Below are 21,921 nucleotides of genomic sequence, written 5' to 3'. Positions count from 1 at the left end.
TCCCCAAAACCTCCTGAACCCCCCTAGAACCTTCTAGAACTTTCCAGAAACCTCCAGAACCTTCCTGAGCCCTCCAAAAAAACCTCCTGAACCTCCCCAAAACTTCCTGAACCCCCCCTGAACCCCCCAGAACCTTCCAGAACCCCTGAGAAACATTCTGAACCCCCCTAGAACCTTCCAGAACTTCCCAGAAACCTCCAGAACCCCCCTAGAACCTTCCAGAACCTCTGAGAAACATTCTGAATCCCTCAGAACCTTCCAGAGTCCCTCAGAACCTTCCAGAACCTTCCTGAGCCCCCCCAAAAAAACCTCCAGAACCTTCCAGAACCCCCCAAAAACCACCTGAACCCCCCCAAAAAAATCTCCTGCACCCCTCCAGAACCTTCCGGAACCCTCCAGAACCTTCCAGAACCCCTGAGAAACATTCTGAACCCCCCAGAACCTTCCAGAGTCCCTCAGAACCTTCCAGAACCTTCCTGAGCCCCCCAAAAAAAACCTCCAGAACCTTCCAGAACCCCTCAGAACCCTCCAGAACCCCCCTAGAACCTTCCAGAACCCCCCAAAAACCACCTGAACCCCCCAAAAAAAATCTCCTGCACCCCTCCAGAACCTTCCAGAACCCTCCTGAACCCCCCAGAACATTCCAGAGTCCCTCAGAACCTTCCAGAACTCCCCAGAACCTTCCAGAACCTTCCTGAATCCCCCAAAAAACCTTCTGAACCTCCCCAAAACACACCTAAGCCCCCCAAAACCTTCCAGAACTTCCTGAGCCCCCCCCAAAAAAACCTCCAGAACCTTCCAGAGTCCCTCAGAACCTTCCAGAACCCTCCTGAACCCCCCAGAACCTTCCAGAGTCCCTCAGAACCCCCCAGAACCTTCCAGAACCCCCCAGAACCCCCCAGAACCCCCCCAGACCCCCCCCGTGTCCCCCCAGGCTCGGAGATGCAGCCCTACGTCCCCATGGTCCTCAACAACCTGGTGGAGATCATCAACCGGCCCAACACGCCCAAAACGCTGCTGGAGAACACGGGTGAGGATGGAGGGGGCTGGGGGGGGGTCCCTGGGGTCCCTGAGACCCCTCCCCAAATTCCTGACCCCCCCCTGTGCCCCCCCAGCCATCACCATCGGCCGCTTGGGCTTCGTGTGCCCGCAGGAGGTGGCGCCGATGCTGCAGCAGTTCATCCGGCCCTGGTGGGTCTGGGGGCTTCGAGGGGGTCCTGGGGGGGTTTGGGGGGGTCCTGGGGGGGTCCTGGGGGGGGTTTGGGGGGGTCCTGGGGGGTTTGGGGGGCTCAGGGGGGCTCAGGTGGGTTTGAGGTGGCGCCGATGCTGCAGCAGTTCATCCGGCCCTGGTGGGTCTGGGGGCTTCGGGGAGGGTTTGGGGGGGTTTGGGGGTTTTTGGGGGGGTCCTGGGGGGGGTTTGGGGGGGTCCTGGGGGGGTTATGGGGGGTTTGGGGGGGTCCTGGGGGGGTTTGGGGGCGGGTTGGGGGGGTCGGGGGGTTTGAGGTGGCGCCGATGCTGCAGCAGTTCATCCGGCCCTGGTGGGTCTGGGGGCTTCTGGGGGGTTTGGGGGGGATTTGGGGGGGTCCTGGGGGGTTTGGGGGCTTCGAGGGGGGTCGGGGGGGGTTTGGGAGGGGTTTGGGGGGATTAGGAGGGGTTTGGGGGGGTCCTGGAGGTTTTTGGGGGGGTTTGGGGGGGTCCTGGGGGGCTTCAGGGGGGGTTTGGGGGGGGTCCTTGAAGTTTTTGGGGGGGTCCTTGGGGGGTTTGGGGGCTCCTGGGGGAGTTTGGGGGGGTCCTGGTGGGGTTTTTTGAAAGGTTTAGGAGGTTTTTTGGGGTTCAGGTGAGTTTTAGGGGGGCTCAGGTGCTTCTGTGGCTCTCTGCTAATTTGGGGAGGGGTCTCCACCCCTCATTCACCCCCCAGCTGTGTTTGGGGGGGTTCAGGAGGTTTTTTTTTGGGGCTCAGGTGGGTTTTGGGGGGGTTCAGAAGGATTTTTGGGGGTTCAGGTGGGTTTTAGGGGTCTCAGCTGGGGCTCAGGTGTTCCTGTGGCTCTCTGCTAATTTGGGGAGGGGTCTCCACCCCCCATTCCCCCCCCCCAGGTGTGTTTGGGGGGTTCAGGTGGGGTTCAGGTGGGTTTTTTTTGGGGGTTCAGGTGTGTTTTGGGGGGTTTCAGGTGGTTTTTTGGGGCTCAGGTGGGGTTTTAGGGGGGCTCAGGTGTTCCTGGAGCTCTCTGCTAATTTGGGGAGGGTCTCCACTCCTCTGCTAATTTGGGGAGGGGTCCCCACCCCCATTTCCCCCTCCCAGGTGAGTTTGGGGGGGTTCAGGTGTGTTTTAAGGGACTCAGGTGCAGCTCAGGTGGGTTTTTTTGGGGCTCAGGTGGGTTCTAGGGGTCTCAGCTGGGGCTCAGGTGTTTCTGTGGCTCTCTGCTAATTTGGGGAGGGGTCTCCACCCCTCTGCTAATTTGGGGAGGGGTCCCCACCCCCATTTCCCCCTCCCAGATGAGTTTGGGGGGGGTTCAGGTGTGTTTTAAGGGACTCAGGTGCAGCTCAGGTGGTTTTTTGGGGGTTCAGGTGGGTTCTAGGGGTCTCAGCTGGGGCTCAGGTGTTCCTGTGGCTCTCTGCTAATTTGGGGAGGGGTCCCCACCCCCCATTTTCCCTCCCAGGTGTATTTTAGGGGGCTCAAGTGGGGCTCAGGTGGGTTTTTTGGGGCTCAGGTGGGATTTTTTTGGGGTTCAAAATGTTTTTTTGGGGCTCAGGTGGGTTTTAGGGGGCTCAGGTGTTCCTGTGGCTCTCTGCTAATTTGGGGAGGGGTCCCCACCCCTCTGCTAATTTGGGGAGGGGTCTCCACGCCCCCCAGGTGCACCTCCCTGCGGAACATCCGCGACAACGAGGAGAAGGACTCGGCGTTCCGCGGCATCTGCGTCATGATCGGCGTCAACCCGGGGGGGGTCGTGCAGGTCCGGGGGGTCCTGGGGGGGGGAGACCCCCGAATTGGGGAGGGGGGATGCTGGGGAGGGGGCTGGGAAAAAACCGGGGGTCCCTGGGGTGTCCCACACCCGTTTTGGGGTGGGGTTGGGGTTTTATCTCCTCGTTTTTGGGGTTTTTTTCTCAATTTTTGGGGGGGTTTTCTCTATTTTTGGGTGTCCCCCTCCCCATTTTTTGGGAGCCCCCTCCCCATTTTTTGGGGTGTCTCCTCCTCCTTTTTACAGGGTCCCCCTCCCCATTTTTGGCTGGTTTTCTCTCCCCACTTTCGGGGTCCCCCTCCCCATTTTGGGGTATTTTTGTGTTTTTCCCTCTCCATTTTTGGGGTCTCCCCCTCCCCATTTTTTTTGTGTCCACCGCCCCATTTTTGGGGCCCCCCTCCCCATTTTGGGTTTTCTCTCCCCATTTTTGGGGTCTCCCCCTCCCCATTTTTGGGTGGTTTCCTGTCCCCATTTTTGGGGTGTTTTTGTGTTTTTCCTTCCCCATTTTTTTTGTGTCCCCCTCCCCATTTTTGGGCTGTTTCTCTCTCCCCATTTCTTTGTGTCCCCCTCCCCATTTTCAGTCTCCCCTCCCCATTTTCGGGCTGTTTCTCCCTCCCCATTTTTGGGGTGTTTTTGTGTTTCTCCTCTCTATTTCAAGCTGTTTCTCTCTCCCCATTTTTTTGTTTCCCCCTCCCCATTTCTGGCTATTTTTCCCTCCCCATTTTCGGTCCCCCCTCCCCATTTTCGGGGTGTCTCTTTCCATTTTTTTTGTGTCCCCCTCCCCATTTTCACTCTGTTTTTCCCCCCTCCCCCCAGGATTTCATTTTCTTCTGCGACGCCGTGGCGTCCTGGGTGAGCCCCAAGGACGACCTGCGGGACATGTTCTACAAGGTGAGGGGTCCCGGGGGGGCTCGGGGGGGGTCCAGGTGGGCTCAGGGACCCCTCCCCGAGTGACCGTGCCCCCTCCCCGCAGATCCTGCACGGCTTCAAGGCGCAGGTGGGCGAGGAGAACTGGCAGCAGTTCTCGGAGCAGTTCCCCCCGCTGCTCAAGGACCGGCTGGCGGCGTTTTACGGGGTCTAGGCCAGGTGCACACACCTGAGACAGGTGCGGGGAGGGGGCGCAGACCCCACCCCAACACCCCGGGGGTCGCTGCCGGCCCCCTCCCCAACCAGCGCTGTTCCCCCTCCCCAGGTCGGCGCCGGGAGCCCCGAGGGGACGGAGCCGAGCCCGGAGCGACCCCCGGGGTTGGGGGGGAACCCCGAGAGCAGCGCGACCCCCGGGGGAGGAATAAAAAGGGGAGGGGGGCTGGGGGTGGTGGTGGGGGCCGAACCCTGGGGAGGGGCCCCGATCCCAGGTGGGGGAGGGCGAGAACCGGGGCTGGAGGGGGTGGGGGGGGGCCCCGTTCCCGTTTTGTCACCCCCGTGTCCCCCCCGCCCCACGTTCGCGCGGAGCCCCCAACCCCACAGAGCCCGCAGGACCGCGGCGAGCCCCGGGCGGGGCGGGGCGGGGCGGGGTGGGGGGGTGGCCGAGCCGCCGCCGTTTGTGCTTCGTCGTGAGCGAGTTCGGTGCCGCGTCCCGGTGTTTGGTCTGCCCGTTTCCGTTCGTTTTTCTACCGTTTCCAGGGCGGGGAATCGGGGGGAGGGCGTGGCGAGGGGAGGGGGCGGGGGCCCGGTTGTGTCGCGCCGGGCGGCACAAGAAAAGGCCGTTGTGGAACCGTGCGCGATGTCCGTGTGGTTTGTTTTACCGGGGGGGAACCGGGAGGGATCGGGGGGGAATCCCGGAGCCGCCGCCATGGCCGCGTGTGGCCGCTTCCGGCGCGGCTCGATGACGTCACTGAGGCGGCGCGTCCCCATTGGCTGATTCGCGCGTCGCACCGGAAGTGGCTCCGCGGTGGCCGTGGAGACGGGACGCGGCCGGGCCGGGCCAGGCCCCGATACCGGGACCGACACCGGGGAGGGGCGAGCGGGGGAAGGAGGGAGGGCGGTGTTCGGGGAGGGTGCCGGTACCGGGAGGAACTGAATGAGGACTTCCCGGTACCGGGCACTCGGGGAGGGCGCGGTCGGTTTGGACGGATCCCGGTGCCGCCGCCGCCGCGGGGCCGCGCTCGGTGCTGAGCCGCAGCCATGGACGGGCCCCCCGCGCCCGCCTCTCCCGCGGAGCCCTCCGGGCCGGCGGCGGGCGCGGGGGTGGCGCTGGGGCTGCTGGCGCTGCCGCCGGAGCTGCTGCTGCGGATCTGCGGCTTCCTGCGGGCCCGGGACGTGCGGCGGGTGCTGCCCCGCGTCTGCCGCGCCCTGCGCGACCTGGCCCGCGACGCCGTGGCCTGGCGGCTCCGGCTGCAGCGCCGCGCCCGCCGCCCCCTGCCCGTGCTGCCAGGTGGGTCTGGGGGCGCCGCGACCCTCCCCGGGGTCGGGGGGAGGCGAGGCCGGTCCCGCCGGGGGGAAATCGGGACGAAATCGGGACCTGCTGGGGACCCCACCCGTGGTTTTGGGGTCTCACTGATACCCCCCGACCCCCTGAGGGGCCACCCAGAATTGGGGGACCCCCATGAATCCCCCCCAAACCTCGGTATTGGGCACCCGTGCAGCCCCACATCCCCCCTCCCCGTTCCTCTGAGGGGTCTCCGGGACAGCCCTGGGGACCCTCCCCGTGATTTTGGGGTCCCCCCCCAGAGGATGGGTTCGACTGGGCCGCTGCCTGCGAGGACCTGGAGGAGCACCTGGAGCGCTGGGGGGCCGGGGGCGCCCCCATGGAGCATTTCTCGCTGGACGAGGGGCACTTCGCCTCCGTCGACTCCGTCCTCCTGCTGCAGGTGGGGCGCGGGGGGGCGTCCCTGGGGTCTCCAGGAGGGTCCCCAGGAGGGTCCCCAGCTCAGCTGTGCCCCCCTCCCTGCCCGCAGGGAGGGTCTCTGTGCGTCTCGGGGGGTCGCGACCGCAACGTGAACCTGTGGGACCTGCGGGAGCTGGGCCGGGGTCCCCCCGGGAAGGTTCTGGTGAAGGCGCTGGGCTCGGGGCGCAGCGGGACCCACAAGGTGGGGATCGGAGCCAACTCCCACCCCCAAAATCCCCCTCTCGGGGGGGGTCCCGAGGTGGGTCCGGGGTCCGGCAGCGCCTCTGGGTCCCCCCCCAGGGCTGGGTGTGGTGCTTGGCCGCCCGCGACACCCGCGTGTGCTCGGGCTCCTGGGACAGCACCGTGAAGCTCTGGGACCTGGCGGCCGAGGGGCAGCAGTTCGGGGAGATCAGGTACGGCCCGGGGGGCTCTTAGAGGGGGCTGGGGGCGGCTCGGGGGGGTCCTGCTGACCCCCTCCCCACTCCCCCAGGGAGAAGGCGGCCGTGCTGTGCCTCTCGTACCGCCCCGACGTGCTGGTCACCGGCACCTACGACAAGACGGTGACCGTGTACGACCCGCGAGGTACTGGGGGAGGGGGGGAAATTTGGGCAGGGTGGGGCCGCGGGGGGATCGCTCTGACCCCCCCAGCGCCCCCTCCCCAGCCGGGCAGGCCCAGGTGAGCAGCTACAAGCCGCACGCCAGCGCGGTGCTGTCGCTGGCGGCCGACGAGCGGCTGATCGTGTCCGGCAGCGAGGACCGGACGCTCGTGGTGTTCGATCGCCGCGCCGGCGCCGTCCTGCAGCGGCTGCAGGTGGGGGCTGCACCCCAAATCCCCCTCCTCACCTCGGAGGGTCCCCGTGCCCACCACGGCGACATTCCGAGCGTGTCCTCCGCAGCTGGACAATTACCTGCTGTCCATGTCCTACCGCGGCTCCCAGCTCTGGGCTGGGGACAACCAGGGCCGGGTGTACCTGTTCGGCAGCAGCGGCAGCGGCTTCCAGCCCGCCCGGGTAGGGGCTCGGGGGGGTTCCGGGTGGGTCCCGAGGGGCTGGGACCCCCTCCCGGGGCTCACCGGGGCCTTTCTGTCCCCCCCCCGCAGTATTTCGACGTGGGACACCGGCTGCAGATCACGGGGCTGTGGCACTCGGTGGGCTCGCTCTACACCACATCCACCGACAGGACGCTGCGGGTGGGGGTCCCGGGGATGGGCTGGGGGCGCCCTGAGGGGGCTGGGGAGCTCCTGGCTGGGGCTGCTGACCCCCCCGGCTTCGCCTCTCGCGCAGATCCACGTCCCCACCGATCCCCCCCGCACCATCTGCTCCTGGACTCACGACGATGTTCTCAACGGGGTGAGGGGCTGTCCCCGCGCCTCGCCCCCCTGGGATGCCCCCCAAGCCCCCCTGACCCTCGTGTGCCTCCCCCAGATCAGCGTGGACGGGGACGTGGTGGCCGCGGCCTCGGGGGGACTCTCGGTCGAGGTGTGGAGGCTCCGGACCTGACGCCGCCGCCGGGGGGCTCCGAGCGCGCCCCCAATTTCGGGGCGACCGGCCCCGCATCCGGGACGTGGGTGGGGTTGGAAAGTGCCGCCTGTTCGCGGGTATTAAAGGATTTTACTGGAACGGAGCTTGTGTCCCCCGGAGGGTTTGGGGTGAATTCGGGCGGGTTTGGGGCACCGCCGCGCCTTTTCGCCTCTGCGGGGTTTTTGTCCCTTCGCGGCCGCCGTCCTGCCGGGAGCGCAGCGCGCAGGCGCACGGCGCGGGGGGCGTGGCCCAAGATGGCGGCGCCCTGAGCGGCCTGGCCGAGCCATGGCGGCGCCGGGAGAGGCGCCGGGAGAGGCGCCGGGAGAGGCGCTCCGGGCCGTGCTGCGGCCCAGCGGGGCCCTCCCGGCCGAGGCCCTCCCGGTGCGCGGCTACGACTTCTCGGGGGGCGCGGACCACGCGGCGCTGCTCCGCTCCTTCCGCACCACCGGCTTCCAGGCCACGAGCTTCGCGCAGGCGGTGGCGGAGATCGAGCGGATGGTGCGGCCCGGGGGGGTCACACCGGGAGGGTCGGGAGGGGAGAACCGGGCCCGGTGTGACCCCTCCCGGTGTCCCCCCCTCCTCCTCCTCCCGCAGATCGCGGCCAAGCTGGAGCCGCTGAGCGCGGAGCAGCGGGAGCGAGCGGCCATGGCCGGGCCGCGGCCGCCCTCGGGCTGCACCATTTTCCTGGGCTTCACCTCCAACCTCGTCAGCTCCGGCGTGAGGGAGAGCATCCGCTACCTCGTGCAGCACGGCATGGTGACAGGGGACACACAGAGGGACAGGGGGACAGGGGACAGACAGGGGACAGAGCATCCGCTACCTCGTGCAGCACGGCATGGGGACAGAGGGACAGGGGACAGACAGGGGACAAAGGGACAGACAGGGGGACAGCATCCGCTACCTCGTGCAGCACGGCATGGTGACAGGGGGAGAGGGGACAGACAGGGGGACAGGGGACAGACAGGGGGACAGGGGACAGACAGGGGGACAGAGCATCTGCTACTTCGTGCATGCACGGCATGGTGACAGGGACAGGGGACAGGGGACAGACAGGGGACAGAGCACAGAGGGATAAGGGACAGGGGACAGCGTGGGGACACCTGAGACTGGCATGGGAACACTGGGAGTGCTGTGGGGACAGTGACAATGGCGTGGGGACAGTGGCCTGGGCACATCGGGCACCTCAGGCACTCTCGGGGTCCCCCCTGCCCCATGGCCAGGAGCCCTCAGGCCCCTGGGGTGTCCCATGGGGTCCGTGGCTGTCCCCCGAGGGTCACACTCGTGTCCCTGTGGTATCCCTGTGGATTCTCTGGGTGTCCCTGGGTGTACCCAGGGTGTCACACCCATGTCCCTAGGATGTCCTCGGGTGTCCCTGGGTGTCCCCAGGGTGTCACACCCGGTGTCCCTGAGTGTCCTTGGGTGTCCTCAGGGGTCCCTGGGTGTCCCTGTGGTGTCCCCGGGTGTCCCCAGGTATCCCTGGGGTGTCCCTGGCTGTCCCCAGGTGTCCCTGTGGTGTCCCCAGGGTGTCACACCCGTGTCCCTGGCTGTCCCTGGGGTGTCCCTGGCTGTCCCCAGGGTGTCACACCCGTGTCCCTGGCTGTCCCTGGCTGTCCCCAGGTGTCCCTGGCTGTCCCCCAGGGTGTCACACCCATGTCCCTAGGATGTCCTCGGGTGTCCCCAGGGTGTCACACCGTGTCCCTGTCCCCTCCCCCCAGGTGGACGTGCTGGTGACCACGGCCGGGGGGGTTGAGGAGGATCTGATCAAGTGCCTGGCGCCCACCTTCATCGGGGACTTCCAGCTGCGGGGCCGGGAGCTGCGCCAGAGCGGCATCAACAGGTCTGGGGGGGGCTGGGGGGGGCTGGGGACACCTGGGGGGTCACTCCTGGTCACCTGGGGGTCACTCCTGGTCACCTTGGGGTCACCTGGGTGTCCCCAGGATCGGGAACCTGCTGGTGCCCAACGACAATTACTGCAAGTTCGAGGACTGGCTGATGCCCATCCTGGAGCGCATGGTGGACGAGCAGGACACGCAGGTGAGGGGGGGGACCACAGACTGGGAGGGGGTCTGGGGGTCTCTGGATGCCTGGGGTGGGGTCTGGGGGGGGTCTCTGGACACTGGGGTGGGGGTCTGGGGGTCCCTGGACACTGGGGTGGGGGTCTGGGGGTCCTTTGGATGCCTGGGGTGGGGGTTTGGGGGGTCCTTGGACACTCGGGCAGGGGGTCTGGGGTCTCTGGACACCTGGGGTGGGGTCCAGAGGTCCTTGGATGCCTGAGGTGGGGTCTGGGGGTCCCTGAACACCTGGGATTTGGTTTGGGGGGTCCCTGGATGCCTGGAGTGGGGTTTGGGGGTCCCTGGACAGCTGAGGTGGGGTCTGGGGTCCCTGGACACTGGGGCAGGGGTCTGGGGGGTCCCTGGACACTTGGGCAGGGGTCTGGGAGTCCCTGGATGCCTGGGGTGGGGGATTTGGGGGTCCCTGATCACCTGGGGTTGGGTCTGGGGGTCCGTGGACACTCGGGCGGGGGTCTGGGGGTCCTTGGACAACTGAGGTGGGGTCTGGGGTCCCTGAATGCCTGGGGTGGGTCTGGGGGTCCCTGGACACTGGAGCAGGGTCTGGGGGGTCCCTGGACACTCGGACAGGGGGTCTGGGGGTCCCTGGACACTGGGGCAGGGTCTGGGGGTCCCTGGACACTCGGGCAGGGGTCTGGGGGTCCCTGGACACTCGGACAGGGGGTCTGGGGTCTCTGGACACCTGGGGTGGGGTCCAGAGGTCCTTGGATGCCTGAGGTGGGGTCTGGGGGTCCCTGGACACCTGGGATTGGGTTTGGGGGGTCCCTGGACACTGGGGCAGGGTCTGGGGGGTCCCTGGATGCCTGGAGTGGGGTTTGGGGGTCTCTGGACACTCAGGCAGGGGTCTGGGGGGTCTCTGGACAATTGGGCGGGGATCTGGGGGGTCCCTGGACACTGGGGTTGGGTCTGGGGGTTCCTTGGATGCCTGGAGTGGGGTTTGGGGGTCTCTGGACACTCGGACAGGGGGTCTGGGGGTCCCTGGACACTGGGGCAGGGGTCTGGGGGTCCCTGGACACTGGGGCAGGGGGTTTGAGGGTCCCTGAACACCTGGGGTGGGGTCTGGAGGTCCTTGGATGCCTGAGGTGGGGTCTGGGGGTCTCTGGACACTCGGGCAGGGGGTTTGGGGGTCCCTGAACACCTGGGATTGGGTTTGGGGGGGGTCCCTGGACACTGGGGTTGGGTCTGGGGGTTCCTTGGATGCCTGGAGTGGGGTTTGGGGGTCTCTGGACACTCGGGCAGGGGTCTGGGGGATCCCTGGGCAGGGGTCTGGGGGTCCCTGGACACCTGGGGTGGGGTTTGGGGGTCCCTGGACACTCGGACAGGGGGTCTGGGGTCCCTGGATGCCTGGGCTGGGATCTGGGGGGTCTCTGGACACTGGGGCAGGGGGTCTGGGGGTCCCTGGACACTCGAGCAGGGGTCTGGAGATCCCTGGACAGTTGAGGTGGGGTCTGGGGTCCCTGTGCCCCCCTGTCCGGACTCCTGACCCCGGCCCCCCCCCAGGGCGTGCGGTGGACGCCGTCCCGGATGATTGCCCGGCTGGGCAAGGAGATCAACAACCCCGAGTCCATCTGTTACTGGGCCCAGAAGGTACTGGGAGCACTGGGGGGGCACTGGGGGGCACTGGGGGGGCACTGGGGGGTCACTGGGGTGTCACCAGCTGTCACTGTGTCCCCCCCAGAACCAGATCCCGGTGCTGAGCCCGGCGCTCACCGACGGCTCCCTGGGGGACATGATCTTCTTCCACTCCTACAAACGCCCAGGGCTGGTGCTGGACATCGTGGAGGGTGAGGGTGACCCCCCCCCCTGACCCTGGGGACCCCCCCGAGGGGGTTTTGGGGTGCCCTGACCCCCCCTGTGTGCCCCCAGACCTGCGGCTCATCAACACCCAGGCCATCTTCGCCTGCAAAACCGGGATGATCATCCTGGGCGGGGGGCTGGTCAAGCACCACATCGCCAACGCCAACCTGATGGTGAGGGGGGGCCAGGGGGTGGGGAGGGGGCTGGGGGGCTCGGGGAGGGGCTGGGGGGCTCGGGGAGGGGGCTCAGGATGGGTCTGGGGTCTCAGATTGGGTCTGGGGTCTCAGATTGGGTCTGGGGTCTCAGGGAGGGGTCTCAGATTGGGTCTGGGGTCTCAGGGAGGGGTTTCAGATTGGGTCTGGGGTCTCAGGATGGGTCTGGGGCTCAGGGAGGGGTCTCAGGGAGGGGTCTCAGGGAGGGGTCTGGGGTCTCAGATTGGGTCTGGGGTCTCACCCCCGTGCCCCCCCCCCAGCGGAACGGCGCCGATTTCTCGGTGTACGTGAACACGGCGCAGGAGTTCGACGGCTCCGACTCGGGCGCGCGGCCGGACGAGGCCGTGTCCTGGGGCAAGATCCGCGTGGACGCCACCCCGGTCAAGGTGGGGGGGCTGCAGGGGGGATTTGGGGAGGGGTCCAGGGTGGGATTGTCCCCCTGACCCCCCCCTGCCCTGTGCCAGGTCTACGCCGATGCCTCGCTGGTGTTCCCGCTGCTGGTGGCCGAGACGTTCGCGCGGCGCGCCGGCGCCTTCGTGGGGACTGAGGGGACCCCCGAGCCAGGAGGGACCCCCGAGGGCTGAGAGACCCCCGAGAGCTGAGGGACCCCCCCGAGGGACCCCCGAGAGACCCCTGAGAGACCCCCGAGCCAGGAGGGACCCCTGAGAGCTGAGAGACCCCTGAGGGGACCCCCAAGACTTGAGGGACCCTCAAGGGGACCCCCAAGGGCTGAGAGACCCCTGAGGGGACCCCCGAGCTCTGAGGGACCCTCAAGGCGACCCCCAAGACCTGAGGGACCCCCAAGGGACCCCCAAGGGGACCCCCGAGGGCTCAGGGACCCCCGAGGGACCCCCGAGCCAGGAGGGACCCCCGAGGGCTGAGAGATCCCCGAGGGACCCCCGAGGGGACCCCCAAGACCTGAGGGACCCCCGAGAGACCCCCGAGGGGACCCCCAAGACCTGAGGGACCCCCGAGAGACCCCCGAGGGGACCCCAAAGACCTGAGAGACCCCCGAGCCCTGAGGGACCCCCAAGGGCTGAGAGACCCCTGAGGCCTGAGGGACCCCCGAGGGGACCCCCGAAGCCTGAGAGACCTCCAAGGGACCCCCGAGGGGACCCCCAAGACCTAAGGGACCCTCAAGGGGACCCCCAAGACCTGAGGGACCCTGAGAGGACCCCCAAGACTTGAGGGACCCTCGAGGGACCCCCGAGGGACCCCTGAGCCCTGAGGGACCCCCCAAGGGACCCCCGAGGCCTGAGAGACCCTCGAGAGGAACCCCCAGACTTGAGGGACCCTCGAGGGGACCCCCGAAGGCTGAGGGACCCCCGAGCCCTGAGGGACCCCCCCAGCCCTGCACCCCCAGCCCGTGTCCCCTCCATGTCCCCTCCCCTGGCGCGTGTGGATTATTTATTCCAGCCCCCAATAAAGCACGGCACGGTCACCTCTCGGGGTTTATTTGTCCCCAGGACCCCCCTCAGGTGTCGGGGTCCCCCCCCCCGGGCTGGAAGCTGTCCTCTCGCCACAGCGTCACCTGGCCCTGCGTGGCCACCAGCAGGCAGGACAGGCGCGGGTGGAAGGCCAGCGACTGCACCACGCCCTGGCCCACGGGCAGGCTGAGCGCCAGCGAGCCCTGGGGGGGACACTGGGGGTCAGCGAGGGGGGTGGGAGTGTCCCCAGACCCCCCCAGAGACCCCTCCTCACCTCCAGCAGGTCCCAGAAATAAACGTGTCCGTCCTCGGAGGCGCAGCCCACGTGCGTGTCCTGCTCGTTGAGGACACAGTCCAGCCTGTAGGTCGTGCTGGTGTGGCCCGTGTACCTGGGGAGGGGGTGGGGGCTGAGCTGGGGGTCTCCCTGGGGTCACTCGGGGGTCACTCGGGGTGGGGAGGGGTCCGTACTCGCCCAGCAGCTCGCCCGTGTCCTTGTCCAGCAGGCGCAGCGTGGAGTCCAGGCTGGCGGCCAGCACGCACTGCCCGTCCTTGCTGAAGCACACGCTGGTGATGGGGGCTGGGGGCACAAATGGGGGGTTTAGGGGGTCCCTGGAGACCCCTCCCCAGCTTGGGGACACCCCCAGACCCCCCAGGCCGCACTCACTGCCGATGTAGTCGGAGCAGAGCTGCCCCGCGCGGAGGTCGTAGCGCCGCACGCGCCCGTCCACGGAGCTGTGGGGAGGGGGAGTTCGGGGGGGATTTCAGGGGGTCTCCCCAACCCTGGGGGTCCCGCAGTGGTGGGGGGCTCGTCCCTCACCCCGTCAGGATCTCGTGGGCCGAGAGTTTCACGCTGGAGATGCCGTCCTTGGCCTCGTCCAGCAGCTGCACGGGGTCGGGGCGGCGCGAGCGGCAGTCCCAGCAGCGCACCGTGGAGTCGATGGAGCCTGGGGGGGAAAAAGGGGGAAAAACGGGGGGCTCGGGGTGGGGAGGGGGCTGCAGGGGGGTCCCGGGGCCGGCGGGGGGACCCCCAAACCCCTCCCTCACCGGACACGATCACAGTGGATTCCTGGTTGAACTGGACGCAGTTCACTTTCTGCGGGAGGAGGAAAATCAGTGCCCTGGTGCGGGTGGGGGTCACGAACCCCCTCCCCAAATCCCTTCCCAAAATCCCCCTCCTCAAATCCTCTTCCTCAAACTCCCCTCCTTAAATCCCCCTCCTCAAATCCCCTCCCCAAACTCCCTCCCAAATCCCCCTCCCCAAATCCCCCTCCACAAACCCCCCTCCCCAAATCCTCCTCCCCAATTTCCCCTCCTTAAATCCCCCTCCTCAAATCCCCTCCCCAAATCCCCCTCTTCAAATCCCCTCCTCAAATCCCCCTCCCCAAATCCTCCTCCTTAAACTCCCTCCCCAAATTCCCCTCCCCAAATTCCCCTCCTTAAATCCCCCTCCCCAAATTCCCCTCCTTAAATCCCCCTCCCCAAATCCCCTCCCCAAATCCCCCTCCCAAAATTCCCATCCCAAATCCCCCCTCCTCAAACCCCCTCCCCAAACTCCCTCCCCAAATCCCCCTCCTCAAATCCCTTCCCCAAATCCCCCTCCCCAAATTCCCCTCCCCAAGTTCCCCTCCTCAAACCCCCTCCCAAAATCCCCTCCCCAAATCCCCCGGCTCACCCCGGCATGCCCCCAATCCAGCTGAGGATCCCCCTCCCCAAACCCCCTCCCCAAATCCCCCTGCTCACCCCGGCGTGCCCCCAGTCCAGCTGAGGATCCCCCTCCCCAAACCCCCTCCCCAAACCCCCCGGCTCACCCCGGCGTGCCCTGATCCAGCTGAGGATCCCCCTCCCCAAACCCCCTCCCCAAACCCCCCGGCTCACCCCGGCGTGCCCCCAGTCCAGCTGAGGATCCCCCTCCCCAAACCCCCTCCCCAAATCCCCCGGCTCACCCCGGCGTGCCCCCGGTCCAGCTGAGGGTCCCCCTCCCCAAACCCCCTCCCCAAACCCCCCGGCTCACCCCGGCGTGCCCCCAGTCCAGCTGAGGATCCCCCTCCCCAAACCCCCTCCCCAAACCCCCCGGCTCACCCCGGCGTGCCCCCGGTCCAGCTGAGGGTCCCAAATCCCAAACCCCCCTCCCCAAATCTCCCTCCCCAGCCCGTCCCCTCCTCACCCCAGCATGCCCTCAGTCCAGCTGAGGGTCCCAGATCCCAAACCCCCTCCCCAAATTCCCCGGCTCACCCCGGCGTGCCCCAATCTAACCGGGGGTCCCAGATCCCAAACCCCCTCCCCAAACCCCCTCCCCAAACCCCCTCCCCAGCCCCTGCTCACCCCGGCGTGCCCCAATCCAGCTGGGGGTCCCAGATCTCAAACCCCCTCCCCAAACCCCCTCCCCAAATCCCCTGCTCACCCCGGCGTGCCCCAATCCAGCTGAGGGTCCCAGATCCCAAACCCCCTCCCCAAACCCCCTCCCCAAATCCCCCCGGCTCACCCCGGCGTGCCCCCAGTCCAGCTGAGGATCCCTCTCCCCAAACCCCCTCCCCAAATTCCCCTGCTCACCCCGGCGTGCCCCCAGTCCATCTGGGGGTCCCAGATCCCAAACCCCCTCCCCAAATCCCCCTGCTCACCCCGGCGTGCCCCCGGTCCAGCTGAGGATCCCCCTCCCCAAACCCCCTCCCCAAATCCCCTTCCCCAAACCCCCTCCTCAAACCCCCTCCCCAAATCCCCCGGCTCACCCCGCCATGCCCCCAGTCCAGCTGAGGATCCCCCTCCCCAAACCCCCTCCCCAAATCCCCCTGCTCACCCCGGCGTGCCCCAGTCCAGCTGAGGGTCCCAGATCCAAAACCCCCTCCCCAAATCCCCCGGCTCACCCCGGCGTGCCCCCGGTCCAGCTGAGGATCCCCCTCCCCAAACCCCCTCCCCAAATCCCCCTGCTCACCCCGGCGTGCCCCAATCCAACCGGGGGTCCCAGATCCCAAACCCCCTCCCCAAACCCCCTCCCCAAATCCCCCTGCTCACCCCGGCGTGCCCCCAGTCCAGCTGAGGATCCCCCTCCCCAAATCCCCCTCCCCAAACCCCCTCCCCAAATCCCCCTGCTCACCCCGGCGTGCCCCAATCCAGCTGAGGGTCCCAGATCCCAAATCCCCCTCCCCAAATCCCCCTCCCCAAACCCCCCTCCCCAAATCCCCCGGCTCACCCCGGCGTGCCCCCGGTCCAGCTGAGGATCCCCCTCCCCAAACCCCCTCCCCAAATCCCCGGCTCACCCCGGCGTGCCCCCGGTACTTCCGCACCACCTGCCCGGTGGTCACGTCCCAGAGCGCCACGGCCTTGTCGGCCCCACCGGAGCAGATCTGGCTGTTGTCGAACGATCTGGGGAGGGGTCCCGTGAGCACGGCGGGGGCTCCCCGAGGCGGGCAGGGGTCCCCAGAGCCCCTCCTTACCCCGCGGCGTCCAGCACCTCGTAGCCGTGGCCCTGGTAGGTGCGCAGGGCCGTGCCCTTGTGCGGGTTCCAGAGCTTCAGCGTCTTGTCGCTGCCGCACGTCAGGCAGTAATTGCCGTCGGCTGCGGGGGGAAGGGGCGTGATGGCCGGGACCCCCGCCCGAATTACAGCGAGATGGCCGGGACCCCCGCCCGAATTACAGCGTGATGGCCGCGACCCCCGCCCGGATTACAGCGTGATGGTCGGGACCCCCGCCCGAATTACAGCGAGATGGTCGGGACCCCCGCCCGAATTACAGCGTGATCGCCGGGACCCCCGCCTGGATTACAGCGAGATCCCCGGGACCCCCGCCCGGGAAAGGGAGTGAACCCCGGGACCCCCGCCCGGATTACAGTGTGATGGCCGGGACCCCCGCCCGAATTACAGCGTGATGGCCGGGACCCCCGCCCGAATTACAGCGAGATCCCGGGGACCCCCGCCCGGCAAACGGGGAGAAACCCGGGAACCCCGCCTGAGACACGGGGAGATCACCGGGACCCCCGCCCGAATTACAGCGTGATGGCCGGGACCCCCGCCCGAATTACAGCGAGATCGCCGGGACCCCCGCCCGAATTACAGCGAGATCGCCGGGACCCCCGCCCGAATTACAGCGAGATCGCCGGGACCCCCGCCCGAATTACAGCGTGATCGCCGGGACCCCCGCCCGAATTACAGCGAGATCCCCGGGACCCCCGCCCGAATTACAGCGTGATGGCCGCGACCCCCGCCCGAATTACAGCGAGATCCCCGGGACCCCCGGCCGAATTACAGCGTGATGGCCGGGACCCCCGCCCGAATTACAGCGTGATCCCCGGGACCCCCGCCCGAATTACAGCGTGATGGCCGGGACCCCCGCCCGGGAAAGGGGGAGAACCCCGGGACCCCCGCCCGAATTACAGCGTGATGGTCGGGACCCCCGCCCGAATTACAGCGAGATGGTCGGGACCCCCGCCCGAATTACAGCGAGATGGTCGGGACCCCCGCCCGAATTACAGCGAGATCGCCGGGACCCCCGTCCGGATTACAGCGAGATCCCCGGGACCCCCGCCCGGGAAAGGAGGAGATCACCGGGAACCCCGCCCGGGGCACAGGGAGATCGCCGGGACCCCCGCCCGGATTACAGCGTGATGGCCGGGACCCCCGCCCAAATTACAGCGAGATGGCCGGGACCCCCGCCCGGGAAAGGGGAGAGATCACCGGGACCCCCGCCCGGGAAAGGGGGAGATCGCCGGGACCCCCGCCCGGGAAAGGGGGAGATCCCCGAGACCCCCGCCCGGATTACAGGGAGATCGCCGGGACCCCCACCCGGGGCACGGGGAGATCCCCGGGACCCCCAAATGGAACACGGGCTGATCCCGGGACCCCCGCCCAGTTTATGGGTTGATTGCCGGGACCCCCGCCTGGGGCACGGGGAGATCCCCGGGACCCCCAAATGGAACACGGGCTGATCCCGGGACCCCCGCCTGGATTACGGGGAGATCACCGGGACCCCCAAATGGGACACGGGATGATCCCGGGACCCCCGCCCGGGACATGGGGACCCCCGCCGGTTCCCAGCCTCCATCCCCCGGTCCCGTTCCCCCGCTCCCGCTCTCTCCTCTCCCGTTCCCCCGGTGTCTCACCGTTGAAGCGGGCGGCCCGCACCGCTCCCTGCCCGCACTGCAGGGTCTGCACCCGCTGCCGGGGCAGCTCGGGCCGGGCGGGCCGGGGGCTCGGGAACGCCATGGCCGGACCGGGACCGGCACCGGGGGGGACACGGGGGTGAGAGCGGGGCCGGGCCCTTCCGGTGGCGGCGGCGGAAGAGGCGGCGGCGGCGGCGGCGGGGCCATGGCGGACCCGCGGAGACCCGGCAAGGTGGCGCGGTGAGAGCGGGGGGGACACGGCGGCACCGGGAGCGGGATCGGGACCGGGAGTGGGATCAGGAGCGGGAGCGGGACCGGGAGTGGGAGCGGGACCGGGACCGGCACCGGGAGCGGGGGGGGACACGGCGGGACCGGGAGCGGGACCGGGAGTGGGAACGGGAGCGGCACCGGGACCGAGACCGGGAGTGGGAGCGGCACCGGGACCGGGAGTGGGATCAGGACCGGGAGCGGCACCGGGACCGGGAGCGGCACCGGGAGTGGGACCGGGGCGGGACACGGCGGCACCGGGAGCGGCACCGGGAGTGGGAGCGGGAGTGGGACCGGGAGCGGCACCGGGAGCGGCACCGGGAGCGGCACCAGCACCGGGATCGGGAGTGGGATCAGGACCGGGAGCGGCACCGGGAGTGGGAGCGGGACCGGGAGCGGAACCAGCACCGGGACCGGGAGTGGGATTGGGAGTGGGAGCTGCTCCGGGAGCGGGAGCGGGACCGGGAGCGGGATCGGGAGCGGCACCGGGAGCAGCACCGGGACCGGGGATGGTACCGGGAGCAGCACCGGGACCGAAAGCAGCACCGAGAGCAGCACCGGGAGCGGCACCGGCACCGGGAGCAGCACCGGGCAGACCCACCGGCTCCCGTAGCCCCGTCCCCGCTGACCAAGCCCCTTCCCCCGCCAGGTACAAGCCCCCGGCCACCGAGACCAACCCGGCGCTGGAGGACCCGACCCCCGACTACATGAACCTGCTGGGGATGGTGTTCAGCATGTGCGGGCTCATGCTCAAGGTGGGCGGGGGGCGCCCCTGGGGGACTCGGGGCCATCCCCGGGGGGCTCAGGGGGATGTCCCGGGGGTCTCCGGACCATCCCGGGGGTCTCCAGCCCATCCTGGAGGTCTCCTGTTCATCCTGGGGGTCTTCTGTTCATCCCGGGGCTGTCCCGGGGGTCTCCAGCCCATCCCGGGGGTCTCCAGCCCATCCCGGGGTTCTCCAGCCTATCCGGGGGTCTCCAGCCCATCCCAAGGGTCTTCAGCCCATCCTGAGGGTCTCCTGCCCACCCCGGGGGTCTCCTGCCCATCCTGGGGGTCCTCCTGCCCACCCCGGGGGTCTCCAGCCCACCCTGAGGGTCTCCTGACCATCCCGGGGGTCTCTTGCCCACCCTGGGGCTGTCCCGAGGGTCTCCTGCCCATCCTGAGGGTCTCCAGTCCATCCTGGGGGTCTCCAGCCCACCCCAGGGATCTCCTATTCATTCCAGGGGTCTCCAGCCCATCCCGGGGGTCTCCCGGGGGTCTCCAGCCCATCCCGGGGGTCTCCAGCCCATCCCGGGGGTCTCCAGCCCATCTCGAGGGTCTCCTGCCCATCCCGGGGATCTCCAGCCCATCCCGGGGGTCTCCAGCCCATCTCGAGGGTCTCCTGCCCATCCCGGGGGTCTCCTGCCCACCCTGAGAGTCTCCTGCCCACCCCAGGGCTGTCCCGAGGGTCTCCTGCCCATCCCGAGGGTCTCTTGCCCATCCCGAGGGTCTCCAGCCCATCCCGAGGGTCTCCAGCCCATCCTGGAGGTCTCCAGCCCATCTCGAGGGTCTCCAGCCCACCCCGGGGGTCTCCAGCCCATCCCGAGGGTCTCTTGCCCACCCCGGGGGTCTCCTGCCCACCCCGGGGGTCTCCAGCCCACCCCGGGGGTCTCCTGCCCATCCCGGGGGTCTCCAGCCCACCCCAGGGGTCTCCAGCCCATCCCGGGGGTCTCCTGCCCATCCCGAGGGTCTCTTGCCCACCCCGGGGCTGTCCCGAGGGTCTCCAGCCCATCCCGAGGGTCTCCAGCCCATCCCAGGGGTCTCGTGTACATCCCGGGGGTCTCCTGCCCACCCCGAGGGTCTCCAGCCCATCCCGAGGGTCTCCAGCCCATCCCGGGGGTCTCCTGTTCATCCCGAGGATCTCGTGTCCATCCTGGGGGTCTCCAGCCCATCCCGGTGCTGTTCTGGGGGTCTCCTGCCCATCCCGGGGGTCTCCAGCCCATCCCGAGGGTCTCCAGCCCACCCCGAGGGTCTCCAGCCCACCCCGGGGGTCTCCTGCCCATCTCGGGGGTCTCCTGCCCATCCCGGGGGTCTCCTGCCCATCCCGGGGGTCTCCAGCCCATCCCGAGGCTCTCCTGTTCATCCCGAGGGTCTCCTGCCCACCCCGAGGGTCTCCAGCCCATCCCGGGGGTCTCCTGCCCACCCCGAGGGTCTCCTGCCCACCCCAGGGGTCTCCAGCCCATCCCGAGGGTCTCCTGCCCACCCCGAGGGTCTCCAGCCCATCCTGGAGGTCTCTTGCCCACCCTGGGGGTCTCCAGCCCATCCCGGGGGTCTCCAGCCCATCCCGAGGGTCTCCTGTTCATCCCGGGGCTGTCCCGGGGGTCTCCAGCCCATCCCGGTGGTCTCCAGCCCATCCCGGGATTCTCCTGTTCATCCCGGGGGTCTCCATCCCACCCTGAGGGTCTCCTGTTCATCCCGGGGGTCTCCAGCCCACCCCGGGGCTGTCCCGGGGGTCTCGTGCCCATCCCGGGGGTCTCCAGCCCATCCTGGAGGTCTTCTGTTCATCCCAGGGGTCTCCAGCCCACCCGAGGGTCTCCAGTCCACCCCGGGGCTGTCCCGGGGGTCTCCAGCCCACCCCGGGGGTCTCCTGTTCATCCCGGGGGTCTCCAACCCATCCCGGGGGTCTCCAGCCCACCCCGGGGGTCTCCTGTTCATCCCGGGGGTCTCCAACCCATCCCGGGGGTCTCCGGCCCATCCCAGGGTTCTCCTGTCCATCCCGAGGATCTCGTGTCCATCCCGGGGGTCTCCAGCCCATCCCAGGGGTATCACTGGACTTTCCTGGGGGTCTCCAGCCCATCCCGAGGGTCTCCAGCCCACCCCGGGGGTATCACTGGACTTTCCTGGGGGTCTCCAGCCCATCTCGAGGGTCTCCTGCCCATCCTGGAGGTCTCCTGCCCATCTCGAGGGTCTCCAGCCCATCCTGGAGATCTCCAGCCCATCCTGTGGGTCTCCTGCCCATCCCGGTGGTCTCCATCCCATCCCGGGGGTCTCCAGCCCATCCCGGGGGTCTCCCGGAGGTCTCCAGCCCACCCCGGGGGTCTCACGGCGCCCTCCCGCCCCTCCCCAGCTCAAGTGGTGCGCCTGGATCGCCGTTTACTGCTCCTTCATCAGCTTCGCCAACTCGCGCAGCTCCGAGGACACCAAGCAGATGATGAGCAGCTTCATGTGAGTGTGGGGGTCCCGGGGGTCTCGGGGGTCCCGGGGGGCCACCCCGGGGGTCTCTCACACCCCTGTGTGCCCCTCCAGGCTCTCCATCTCGGCCGTGGTCATGTCGTACCTGCAGAACCCCCAGCCCATGTCCCCGCCGTGGTGACGGGTTTGGGGGTCCCTCGGTGGGGGCAATAAAGGGGGGTCGTGGCACTGCTGTGGTTTGTGTGTGATTGATGGGAGGGGGCAGACCCCCGGGGGAGGGAGGGGTGGGGAGGGGGCTGTGGTGGGGGAGCTGGGGGGCTCTGAGGGGGCTGTGAGGGGGCTATGAGGAGATTTGAGTGGAGTTGAGTGGTCTGAGGGGGCTCTGGGGGGCTCTGAGGGGAGTCTGGGGGGTTCTGAAGGGCTCTGGGGGTCTCTGAGGGGGCTCTGAGGGGATTTGAGTGGTCTGAGGGGGCTCGGGTGGTCTGGAGGGCTCTGAGGGGGCTCAGCTGGTCTGAGGGGGCTCGGGCGATCTGAGGGGACTCTGGGGGGCTCTGAGGGGGCTTTGAGGGGACTCTGAGGGGGCTC

General features: G+C 68.5%; 6 protein-coding genes across 6 annotated transcripts in view; 5 read left to right on the top strand and 1 right to left on the bottom strand.

The window, feature by feature from the left end:
• The window catches only part of TRIR (telomerase RNA component interacting RNase), a 2,871-nt gene extending 2,722 nt beyond the window's left edge, over window positions 1–149 (top strand). Inside the window, exon 3 of the mRNA XM_033083672.1 lies at window positions 131–149. Coding sequence (XP_032939563.1) covers window positions 131–149 — 19 coding nt within the window. The remainder of the gene's footprint in view (window positions 1–130) is intronic.
• A 765-nt stretch (window positions 150–914) lies between these two features.
• TNPO2 (transportin 2) lies at window positions 915–4,261 on the top strand. The gene is made up of 6 exons (XM_033083755.1): window positions 915–1,030; window positions 1,116–1,191; window positions 2,852–2,951; window positions 3,774–3,848; window positions 3,931–4,062; window positions 4,150–4,261. Exons 1-5 carry the CDS (start codon window positions 943–945, stop codon window positions 4,036–4,038), a joined length of 447 nt encoding a protein of 148 aa, XP_032939646.1. The 5' UTR covers window positions 915–942; the 3' UTR covers window positions 4,039–4,062; window positions 4,150–4,261.
• An 820-nt stretch (window positions 4,262–5,081) lies between these two features.
• On the top strand, window positions 5,082–7,377 carry FBXW9 (F-box and WD repeat domain containing 9). Its single transcript, XM_033083671.2, has 10 exons — window positions 5,082–5,331; window positions 5,628–5,767; window positions 5,855–5,986; window positions 6,085–6,197; window positions 6,275–6,366; window positions 6,447–6,595; window positions 6,681–6,794; window positions 6,884–6,973; window positions 7,068–7,133; window positions 7,209–7,377. Exons 1-10 carry the CDS (start codon window positions 5,082–5,084, stop codon window positions 7,281–7,283), a joined length of 1,221 nt encoding a protein of 406 aa, XP_032939562.1. The 3' UTR covers window positions 7,284–7,377.
• A 212-nt stretch (window positions 7,378–7,589) lies between these two features.
• DHPS (deoxyhypusine synthase) lies at window positions 7,590–11,966 on the top strand. Its single transcript, XM_033083670.1, has 9 exons — window positions 7,590–7,802; window positions 7,899–8,060; window positions 9,020–9,141; window positions 9,242–9,338; window positions 10,874–10,960; window positions 11,052–11,157; window positions 11,240–11,343; window positions 11,643–11,768; window positions 11,847–11,966. The coding sequence occupies exons 1-9, from the start codon at window positions 7,590–7,592 to the stop codon at window positions 11,964–11,966; spliced, it is 1,137 nt and encodes a 378-aa protein (XP_032939561.1).
• Window positions 11,967–12,819: 853 nt separating this feature from the next.
• Window positions 12,820–18,015, bottom strand: WDR83 (WD repeat domain 83). Its single transcript, XM_033083770.1, has 9 exons — window positions 17,901–18,015; window positions 16,241–16,361; window positions 16,064–16,169; window positions 13,854–13,902; window positions 13,627–13,753; window positions 13,474–13,541; window positions 13,278–13,386; window positions 13,084–13,198; window positions 12,820–13,012 (listed from the first exon to the last, which is right to left on the bottom strand). The coding sequence occupies exons 1-9, from the start codon at window positions 18,001–18,003 to the stop codon at window positions 12,857–12,859; spliced, it is 954 nt and encodes a 317-aa protein (XP_032939661.1). The 5' UTR covers window positions 18,004–18,015; the 3' UTR covers window positions 12,820–12,856.
• Window positions 18,016–18,080: 65 nt separating this feature from the next.
• Window positions 18,081–21,564, top strand: WDR83OS (WD repeat domain 83 opposite strand). The gene is made up of 4 exons (XM_033083798.2): window positions 18,081–18,140; window positions 18,817–18,922; window positions 21,272–21,369; window positions 21,451–21,564. Exons 1-4 carry the CDS (start codon window positions 18,106–18,108, stop codon window positions 21,515–21,517), a joined length of 306 nt encoding a protein of 101 aa, XP_032939689.1. The 5' UTR covers window positions 18,081–18,105; the 3' UTR covers window positions 21,518–21,564.
• Window positions 21,565–21,921: the final 357 nt, after the last annotated feature.

The sequence above is a fragment of the Catharus ustulatus genome, chromosome 33, assembly GCF_009819885.2.
Source record: "Catharus ustulatus isolate bCatUst1 chromosome 33, bCatUst1.pri.v2, whole genome shotgun sequence".
In the NCBI taxonomy this organism is placed as follows: Eukaryota; Metazoa; Chordata; class Aves; order Passeriformes; family Turdidae; genus Catharus; species Catharus ustulatus.
This window is presented reverse-complemented; position numbering and strand designations above follow the sequence as displayed.

What these genes read in the sequence shown, in the direction of transcription:
- TNPO2 (XM_033083755.1), top strand. Translation starts at nt 943, where the DNA reads ATGCAGCCCTACGTCCCCATGGTCCTCAACAACCTGGTGGAGATCATC. An exon ending in CAGCAGTTCATCCGGCCCTG is followed by an intron (nt 1,192 to 2,851) that starts GTGGGTCTGGGG and finishes CACGCCCCCCAG; the next exon opens with GTGCACCTCCCTGCGGAACA. An exon ending in ACCCGGGGGGGGTCGTGCAG is followed by an intron (nt 2,952 to 3,773) that starts GTCCGGGGGGTC and finishes CCCTCCCCCCAG; the next exon opens with GATTTCATTTTCTTCTGCGA.
- FBXW9 (XM_033083671.2), top strand. Translation starts at nt 5,082, where the DNA reads ATGGACGGGCCCCCCGCGCCCGCCTCTCCCGCGGAGCCCTCCGGGCCG. An exon ending in GACCGTGTACGACCCGCGAG is followed by an intron (nt 6,367 to 6,446) that starts GTACTGGGGGAG and finishes CCCCCTCCCCAG; the next exon opens with CCGGGCAGGCCCAGGTGAGC. An exon ending in CCGTCCTGCAGCGGCTGCAG is followed by an intron (nt 6,596 to 6,680) that starts GTGGGGGCTGCA and finishes TGTCCTCCGCAG; the next exon opens with CTGGACAATTACCTGCTGTC.
- DHPS (XM_033083670.1), top strand. Translation starts at nt 7,590, where the DNA reads ATGGCGGCGCCGGGAGAGGCGCCGGGAGAGGCGCCGGGAGAGGCGCTC. An exon ending in ACCTCGTGCAGCACGGCATG is followed by an intron (nt 8,061 to 9,019) that starts GTGACAGGGGAC and finishes CCCTCCCCCCAG; the next exon opens with GTGGACGTGCTGGTGACCAC. An exon ending in TGGACGCCACCCCGGTCAAG is followed by an intron (nt 11,769 to 11,846) that starts GTGGGGGGGCTG and finishes GCCCTGTGCCAG; the next exon opens with GTCTACGCCGATGCCTCGCT.
- WDR83 (XM_033083770.1), bottom strand. Translation starts at nt 18,003, where the DNA reads ATGGCGTTCCCGAGCCCCCGGCCCGCCCGGCCCGAGCTGCCCCGGCAG. An exon ending in CTGCTCCGACTACATCGGCA is followed by an intron (nt 13,387 to 13,473) that starts GTGAGTGCGGCC and finishes TTGTGCCCCCAG; the next exon opens with CCCCCATCACCAGCGTGTGC. An exon ending in ATTTCTGGGACCTGCTGGAG is followed by an intron (nt 13,013 to 13,083) that starts GTGAGGAGGGGT and finishes TGTCCCCCCCAG; the next exon opens with GGCTCGCTGGCGCTCAGCCT.
- WDR83OS (XM_033083798.2), top strand. Translation starts at nt 18,106, where the DNA reads ATGGCGGACCCGCGGAGACCCGGCAAGGTGGCGCG. An exon ending in TGTGCGGGCTCATGCTCAAG is followed by an intron (nt 18,923 to 21,271) that starts GTGGGCGGGGGG and finishes GCCCCTCCCCAG; the next exon opens with CTCAAGTGGTGCGCCTGGAT. An exon ending in CAGATGATGAGCAGCTTCAT is followed by an intron (nt 21,370 to 21,450) that starts GTGAGTGTGGGG and finishes GTGCCCCTCCAG; the next exon opens with GCTCTCCATCTCGGCCGTGG.